Below are 9,293 nucleotides of genomic sequence, written 5' to 3'. Positions count from 1 at the left end.
GAGTCCTTGGAGGATTTTAAGCCGAGGAGTGACGTAGTCTGATGTTGTAGCAGGATCACTCTAGCCACGGTAAGGGAAGAGACCTGCGAGACTGTATTTCAGTAAACTGCATCCCAGAGCTGCTGCTGGGAAGTGAGCCGTCACCCCTGTGTCTTCCTGCTGACTGCTTTCAAGGTCTTCTCTTTGTCTCTGATGTCCTGCAAATTCATTATGATATGTTTAGGCATGGATCTGCTTTTATTTATCCAACCTGAGATTTGATGATCACAGTGACTCTGAAGTGTGTTGTCTTCCAAGAATTCTTGAGGATACTGACAGTGTCTCTTTCCCATATTCTCTATCATTTTCCTATGTGACGTCACATAGACGTGTATTAGACTTTCCCTCTCTATCCTTCACACCTCAAATCCTTTCTTTCAACTATCCCATCTCTTTTATTTTTTAAAAAATTTATTTATTTTTGGCTGTGTTGGGTCTTCGTTTCTGTGCGAGGGCTTTATCTAGTTGTGGCGAGTGGGGGCCACTCCTCATTGCGGTGCGCTGGCCTCTCACCGCCGCGGCCTCTCCCGTTGCAGAGCACAGGCTCCAGACGCGCAGGCTCAGTAGCCGTGGCCCACGAGCCCAGCTGCTCCGGGGCATGTGGGATCCTCCCAGACCAGGGCTCGAACCCATGTCCCCTGCATTGGCAGGCAGACCCTCAACCACTGTGCCACCAGGGAAGCCCCTATCCCATCTTTTTTTCCAGTTATATATTTTTTTATTAAAAAATTTATTTACTGAAATACAGTTGATTTACAATATTGTGTAAGTTTCAGATGTACAGCACAGTGACTCAGTTATACATACATACATATATTCTTTTTCAGATTCTTTTCCCTTATAGGTTATTATGTAATATTGAGTAGAGTTCCCTGCGATATACAGTAGGTCCTTGCTGGCTATCTATTTTATACATAGTAGTGTGTATTTGTTAATTCCAGCCTCCTAATTTACTCCTGCCTGCACCCACTTATTCCATCTCTTTTAATCTCTGGACTACATTGTGAATGTTTTGTTTTTTTCACATCTATCTTCCCTTTCATGATTTTTCTCAAGTGTGTCAGATCTATTGTTTATTCTTTTTTTAAATTGTTTTAAATTTCAATCATTTTAGTTTTCATTACTAGGAATTTTATTGTATTCTTTTCCAAATCTGCTTGACCAGTCCTTAGATTGTTTTTCCTTGTTTCTTGTTGTTCAAGATTTTTTAAAAAAATTTCTGTAAACGTTATGAATACTTATTTTTTAACTTGTGACAAAATACACATAACATAAAATTTACCATCTTCTCATTGCAGTGGCTTCTCTTGTTGCAGAGCACAGGCTCTAGAGCACAGGCTGAGAAGTTGTGGTGCATGGGCTTAGTTGCCCCGCGGCATGTGGAATCTTCCCGGACCAGGGCTCAACTCCGTGTCCCCTGCATTGGCAGGCGGATTCTTAACCACTGCACCACCTGGGAAGTCCCTAGGTGAATATTTATATGATATTCAGATGTGGAGTGACTTTTTAAGCATTGTACCAAAGTCTGAAACCATAAAGATTTGAATACAAAGAAATGTGAAAAATAAGTGAAACTTCTTCGAAATACCATGAAAATTGAGACAAATGAAAAAAACTGGGAGAAATTCTTGAAAAATATGTGACAAAGGGTTAATAGCTTTCATACATAGAGTAATTTCAAATCAATAAGAAAAGAAAAAACTTAATAGGACAACAGGTAATGGAATTGAATTTATAAAAGAAGGAACACAAACACCTAAAAAGAAAAGAAAAACTGTTTAACCACAATAGTAATCAAGAGAAGCAAATCAGCTTCCCTGGTGGCGCAGTGGTTGAGAGTCTGCCTGCCGATGCAGGGGACACAGGTTCGTGCCCCGATCCGAGAAGATCCCACATGCCGCGGAGCGGCTGGGCCCGTGAGCCATGGCCGCTGAGCCTGCGCGTCCGGAGCCTGTGCTCCGCAAAAGGGAGAGGCCACAACAGTGAGAGGCCTGCGTACCACAAAAAAAGAAAGAAAGAAAAAGCAAATCAGAAGAGCGTTTCTTATCTATCAGACTGAGAAAAATGAATATCCAATGTCAGCAGGATTAATAATGAGGAAGTGAGCCTTGTTAATAACAGCTGACCAGAATGTAATTGATAATGCCTTCCAGAAGTCAATGTGGCATGTGTCAAAAACCTAAAAATGTGTACTTTGTTACTCAACAATTACACTGCCAGGACTTTGTCCTAAGGAAAATATTTGAGAAGTGTGCAGGTGTGTGACATCATTAGTCATAATAGTGAAAAAATTCTAAAATATATATCCAGTCATAGAGTGTTGATTAAACCATCCATCAGCGGACTACTACGTAGTCATTACAATTGAAGGTATTAACAAAAAGAGATTCATGATGTATTAGTAAACGAAGAAAACAGGTTTCCATAACGTATATACAAAACGTATATACGTTTTGTATATACGTATATACAAAACGTATATACAAAACATCCCATTTTTGTTAAAAAATACACTTCCTATGAGTTTGTAAGTATACCAAAATGTTAATAGCGATCCTTCGGTTGATGGGATTCTATTTTTATTCTTTTATTATTATTGTTATTGCAGTTATTATTATTTCGTCTGGTTTCTTCCCCCCCCCCCCCAAGAGCATATATTATTTACATAATAATAAGTTAAATTACCGACGGGAAACAAAAGAAAGAAGTAGCGACTTTCTAACGGGCCTGCCCAAGCAATAAAAGTGACCATTTATTGTTAAAGCACGCAGGGTCAGAAGCCCCAGGGGCGGTTTCCACGTGCGTGCGTCCTCAAGGCGGCCAGGCTTCGCGGTCGCCCGGAGACGCCAGTCCCTCAGGCACCGCCGAGGCCACCTCAGGCAGCGCGCGGGTCCTGACAGGGGGCGGGGCACGGCAGCCCGGAAGAGACGCCGCGCCGCACATACCCCTTCCTTTCCAGCTCCGGCCCCTAACGCAGCAGCCGTCGCGGTGAGTTCCTCTAGAGTTCGGGTTCCATCGGCCCCCATCCTGGCCCTCTCGCTGCCGTAGTCGCTGCTTCTTCCCGGGGTTGTGGCGGAGGCTGCTCGGTCCTGCTCCCCTCACATCCATTTCTGAGCAATGAGAGGGGCCAGGGGCGCACTTCGAGGGGTAGTGGGGCCCTGGCAGGCGAAGATTGGCGTCCCGATAGTGGAAGGCGGAGGAGAGGAGGATGAAGCCCTTGGCGTGGCGGGGAAGATCCGGGCGAGGCTAGGGAGACTGTGCTCCTTTTGCACGCTGTTTTTCGGGGCGGAACCCCGCACCCTGAGTTGCCTCTTTGCCTGGCCATGGAAGTTTAGTTGGGGAGAAGAGTGGTAGGCTGTGAATGTTTTAGCCCTTTGCTTTGGAGTCAGCGGCCTGTCATGAATCGAGGGCTTTCCTCTGGGTCCTTCCCGCGCACCTGAAGTTACCGCCGCGTCCATTCCGCATTAGGTACTGTTGCTGATGGTCCCCAAGTAGTCCGAGCGTACAGGGTCTGTTTCCCGTTTTATACCTTTGTTGTGAGTGCAAGGAGTATGTATCTCCATCCTCGTCTTATTTTAACGTCCTGGCAATTTCTCACCTTATCATGTTTTCTAGGGTGGGGGAGGGAACTAGTCACTGTTGGACTTCAGTTAGCAGAGTTTGAATTCTTGTTTTTCATGGTGTGTTTGAGATTTCAGTCCATTGGACAGTGATTTGTGTGTGTGTGTAGTCTTCGGGGGTGATGAACTGGGTTACTGGCCTGTGGCCACACTGCTCAAAGATGCTCTTGATAATCGCTTCCTTCTTGCAGATGTTGATGCCCAAGAAGAACCGGATTGCCATTTATGAACTCCTTTTTAAGGAGGGAGTGATGGTGGCCAAGAAGGACGTCCACATGCCTAAGCACCCGGAGCTGGCAGACAAGAATGTGCCCAATCTTCATGTCATGAAGGCCATGCAGGTAGCCGGGGGTGCTGCTGGAGTGGGGTGCAGATGGAGGGATTTTCCACTGGTGTTCAAGGCAAATTCCAAGGAGAGGTCAGCACAGCCAGAGCTGCTTGCTGCTGTGAAGGGCTGAGGTAGATACACCGTGAAAATTTGTCTACTGTGAAGTTCAGCTTCCCATTTGCACTGCTTTTCTAGCCTCTAGTTATGTCTTAACCGTGGTTTTCTGTCTTACAGTCTCTCAAATCACGAGGCTACGTGAAGGAACAGTTTGCCTGGAGACATTTCTACTGGTACCTAACCAACGAGGGTATCCAGTATCTCCGGGATTACCTCCATCTGCCCCCTGAAATCGTGCCTGCCACCCTGCGCCGCAGTCGTCCTGAGACTGGCAGGCCGCGGCCCAAAGGTATAGTGCCCACATAATGCCTCTGAAGGCATTCTCTGAAGTTGCTCTTTCTGGGGAGAGAGGTGAGACAGTGGGGTTTTTTGTGTGGGGCATGGAGATGATCTTAGTAATATAACATTGGAATCAGCTTTTGAGGGACTCTGGCACGCAAGACCTAGGTCAAGTCCTAGAACCTTTAATGGAACTGGACTTAGGTCTTCAGGCAATCCCGAGAAATGGCATTAAACACAGGATATTAGTCTGTGGCAAGATAAATGTGGTAGAGTATTACTGAAATTTTCTCCTGAAATTTTTCCAGTAGAGCGAGGTGCTTATCCCCACCCACCCCAGGAAATCCAAAGCAAAGCTGTTTACCATGTGAAATAAATGAAGAGTTGTCTAGAGTTGCTTGGCAATGGGAGCAAAAGTAATCACGATAGATAGGGGAGAATGGATGTAGAGAGTGCGTGTGTGTATATTAGCAGTGTGCAAGGGGTCTGTGTGTGGGGAATTACCTTCTGACTCGAGGTCATTGTTGGCTTACAATTGGCATTTGTCAGGGCTATGGTTCCTTTTCCTTAGGTTTTGAAAACACTTGTCACAGGATCTTTGTAGGAGGAGCAGTTTGTGAGTTTGATGAGGTGAGATGCAGAGATTCCTAAAAACAGATGATCATCAGACTGTCAGGTTCCCTGGAATGGTACTTCATGGAGCTCAGGAATCTGCATTTTTTATGAAAGCTCCCTAGGTGGTTAGGCAGGATTACATATCTTTAGAGCAAAGGTTCTTCACTGCATCTTGGAATCTTTGGGGGCATGGGAGTGTTGCCAATGCCATTGTTTGTTCCCACACAGATTCCAGTTTGCCATCGGTGGGGCCTGGCGTTTATTTACTTTGACCACTTACTACAGATTCAATCTTATTTTTTTTTTAAAAGTCCATTTTCAAATCATGGACTCTATAGGCAATTTTCCAGCATAAAAAGATAGAGAGAATACTAGATTAACCTTCTAGTGTTTGTGAGAATGTTATCCCACAGCCTAGCCAGACGCGAGGAGGAACTAGAGTATTCTCAGTGGCCTCTGTATTTATATACTTATATTGGAGTTGGGGCTTGCAGCTTATGGTGCCTCCTTTCCTGTTTGCACAGGAAGTTTTCTGTTTCAGAGGTGGGTCAGGTTCAAAATTTTGGCTATTCAAATGTTTGTAAAAATGGCTGGATTTCTTAATTTGCCAAGGAATTGGAAAATGTGTGTTTATGCTGAGACATACAGTAGAAGAAAGCAAACTTGTTGCAGGTGTATGACATTTTAATTAAGATGTGCGTTTTCCTAGGTCTTTGAGGAGCCAAAACGTCAGCGATGGCAAGTTTCTAGCTGACAGTTCTGGGTGTAGGAGTTCCTGTCCCCATTAACCCATCATAACTAAGTGTTGCCCAGTGAGAATGGAGAGCAGTTCGTTCTTTTGGCCTGAAGGGAACAGAGTTCTCACGTTGCCCTGTGTTCTTACTGTGGTTTAATTTGTGTAGGTCTGGAAGGAGAGCGACCTGCAAGACTCACAAGAGGGGAAGCCGACAGAGACACCTACAGACGAAGCGCTGTGCCCTGTGAGTAGCATAATCTGTATCTGGGTATTGGGGTAGAATCTTGGGATTCTTCTCGGGCTGGGACTCGGCCCTGGTAGATGCCAAGGTAACCAGTAAAGATCCTTCGTTTCATCTCAGATCATCTCCAGCTGGAGTCCTTTGTACTTCTTGTCTTATGCAGGGATGGGGATTAGGAGGAAAGCCCTTTGAGCTGGGGATACCGAAGACTTTAGTTGAAGACCTTTAGAGCAAAACTGAAGACTTTTAGGAAAGCAACATGCTTTCTTTGTTTTGTAGTTGTGTTCCTGTGTTGTGCTTGAGGGCAGGGCCCACTCACATCACCTTTGTTGCTTTTTTATTGCAAAAATAGTGCAAAATTTTGTTTTTAAATAGCACGTGTTTGCACTGATGGAAACAACAGACGTCTGTTCATTCAACAGATATATACTGAGTGCCTATGGTATGCCAGACACGATTCTGGGAACTGGGGGGCTAGTAGTGTACATGAGAGACAAAAGGCCCTTCTCTTGTTGAACTTGCATTTTAGTAGTAGGGGATGGATAAACAAAAATAAGTATATATCATGTCCATCGTGGGTGCTAAGGGGTGGGGGTGTGCAGTTTACAATTGGATTTTTAGGGAAGGTTCTGTCAAAGTGAGATTGAAGCAAACATCTGCAGGAGGTGAGGCTACCTGGGGGAAGAGCATTACAGGCAAAGGTCCTATGGGGAAGGCACCTGGCTTGTCTAAACAGAAGATAGTGGGAGAGTCAGATAAGGATGTAGGTCTCATACTTCTGTGGGCCATGGTATGACTTGGGATTTTACTCTGGAATAAGATGGGGAGCCGTTCAATTTGTTTTAAAGAGACTCTGTCCTTGCTGTAGAAGCAGTTAATTGTGATATAAAAGAAAGGTGTAAAGGGAATTTTTACTTTTACTGCTCTTGCCTCCTACTTGTGGTGCCTGATTCTTCAGGTGTGAGATAGGAGTGAGCAATCAACCTAAGTAGCTTATAGAATAGTAGTAAGAAAGATTTCCTCCAGCAAACAGGCTCTCAGTTCAGAGAAAGTTCATGGTCGCTTTTATTAGAAGTCAGACCACACGAGGAATCAGCCAGAGGATATGACAGTTGGTCCCCAAGTTGAGGGTGGGGGAGTGAGCATTTCATGGAGAGATCGGCATGAACAAAGGTATGGAGTTGGGGAGGATACTGTGGCTCTGGTCAAAGGGCCAGGGGGTGAGCAGACAGGAGCCTGTGGTGGGTGTGGTCTGAAATGGGCCAAAGGGGGGCTCCAATTTGAATAAGATTTATTGAAACTGCACTGACTGTTAGCCCTGCCCCTCAAATGTGAATTGTAAAATTTCCTAGTGGTCACATTTAAAGCAAATAGAAATGTTTTTTGTGGATATTAATTTTTTAAAATCCCAGTGTATTTTGAAATGTTATTTTAATATGTAACCTGTATAAACATTAATGAGATATTTCGCATTCTCTTAAGTCTTTAAATCTGATGGGTATTTTGCACACATCTCAATTTGGGCTAGTGGCTGACATATAGGACAGAGCAGCACTAGATCTTTCATCTTGTTTGCCACTTTCCCTTGGTCGTAATAAAGTTGCTTGTTGCTTCTGTGGGCCCTTCACCTCTTAGTTCCCCTTTCATTGAGCTCCCTCTGAGCTAGGTGGTCTGAAGCATGGAAGTAACTCAGTGATGGGAAGTGCCATATAGGAAGGGCACATATTCCAGACTTCATGGTCAAGGCAGCCTTCCTGGAGGAGATAGTAGTTTGGGCTGTGAGTTTTGTAGGGTGACGTAAGGAAGGCTGCCCTAGGAGAGGGATGGGGCAGAGGTGGCTCAGAAGATGTTTCCCCACTGCATGTTATAATTTACTTGTACTTCATGGTACCTTTGCTGACATGGCTTTTCTTGCAAGATTGGGTTGGGTGACTTGTCCTCGTTCTGTAGTGGATCAGATCATATGTGTTTCTCATTCCAGCTGGTGCCGACAAGAAAGCCGAGGCTGGGGCTGGGTCAGCAACCGAATTCCAGTTTGTGAGTATCCCCTTTTTGCTCTTCGTAAGCAGTCACTATTCTGTCTCAGCCCTTTGTATCTGCATGTCCAGAGATGCAGTATAGTGTGGTGGGTCCCACCCCTCTTCCCAAACACATATTCCAGATAGGTTTTTATATTAAGGCACAGTGTGCAAACATCTGTAAATATATAAATTACTGAAACATGTCTCACAGATCAATACTACACGAGGCATAGTGGTATTTTCTAGTTCGTTAATGGCTTTCATAGGCTCCCTGGATTAGTTTCGTGAACCAAAACAGGGTTAAAACCTGAACACTGGAGATTGAGCAGGCTCTAGACTCCAAATGGTATGATCTTCGGCAGGTGCCCCTCTGTGCCTGTTACCTCATCTATAAAGTAGTAGCTATCTCAAGGTAGTTGTGAGACTAGTTAATCCAAGTAAAGGATTAACCCTGGGGATGGTGTATCACTGTTGGGACAGCAGCTGTCCTGGGCAGCAGAAAATGGGCCTAGGAGGTGAATGTGGCCCCGGAGCCTGTAAGAGGCAGGGCTGGGTTCTCTGAGCCCTTACATACGGGGACCTCTCCAGTGATGATGAGGCCTGCTGCCCGGCATACCACTTACGCTGATGTCATGTGCTTTCTCTTGCAGAGAGGCGGATTTGGTCGCGGACGTGGTCAGCCACCTCAGTAAAGTTTGGAAGAGATTGTTTGTGTTGAATAAATGTGTAGCCAGAAAAGATTAATCTTGTGTGCCCTGTTTTGTGCATTATGTAGCCTGAACAGGACTGGTTTAAGGATCAGAGTGTTAAGTGGGGTAAGGCCGTATTGGTTTTGGGAGTTGTCCTTATCCAGGGTGACATCACTTGTTGCTGTTAGAGCTGCAGTACTTGGCTTTGACCTGGGCCCTCTTTGCTCCAGCATAAGCCTCCCTGTGGGGTCCTGTCCAGTGTGGTTAACTGTTCTGGGAGGTGGTTGGAAAGCTGGGCGTCTTTACCACACCAGCCATGCTGGCTCAGCTCTGTATGGTGGGAAAGTTGCTATTCTGGACCTGGAATTATTCATCTTCAAAGCTCAGGGTTTTCACGAATCAGGGAGAAAACATTGCACAAAAACACCCTAAAGGGACTGCCCAGCCTCCCCCCAGGAATACTAGACAACTGGAGGTCTTGCTATGCCAGGGCTCCTTGAAAATGGGAAATCCACTGTCCCATTTTCCTGGGGTTTGTCAGTGATGACCCCGCATACGACATGAGTACATGGGCAAGAACAGTGTGTTAGTTTTCTCTTGGTGGGCCA

At 45.3% G+C, this 9,293-nt stretch overlaps 1 protein-coding gene across 1 annotated transcript; it reads left to right on the top strand.

The window, feature by feature from the left end:
• Nucleotides 1-2,917: 2,917 nt before the first annotated feature.
• Nucleotides 2,918-8,740, top strand: RPS10 (ribosomal protein S10). The gene is made up of 6 exons (XM_059076464.2): nucleotides 2,918-3,027; nucleotides 3,851-4,000; nucleotides 4,222-4,393; nucleotides 5,901-5,978; nucleotides 7,957-8,012; nucleotides 8,647-8,740. The coding sequence occupies exons 2-6, from the start codon at nucleotides 3,851-3,853 to the stop codon at nucleotides 8,686-8,688; spliced, it is 498 nt and encodes a 165-aa protein (XP_058932447.1). The 5' UTR covers nucleotides 2,918-3,027; the 3' UTR covers nucleotides 8,689-8,740.
• Nucleotides 8,741-9,293: the final 553 nt, after the last annotated feature.

This window comes from Kogia breviceps, chromosome 10 (genome assembly GCF_026419965.1).
Source record: "Kogia breviceps isolate mKogBre1 chromosome 10, mKogBre1 haplotype 1, whole genome shotgun sequence".
Taxonomy (NCBI): domain Eukaryota; kingdom Metazoa; phylum Chordata; class Mammalia; order Artiodactyla; family Physeteridae; genus Kogia; species Kogia breviceps.
Note: the sequence above shows the minus strand (reverse complement) of the source record. Positions and strands in the feature narration are given on the sequence as shown.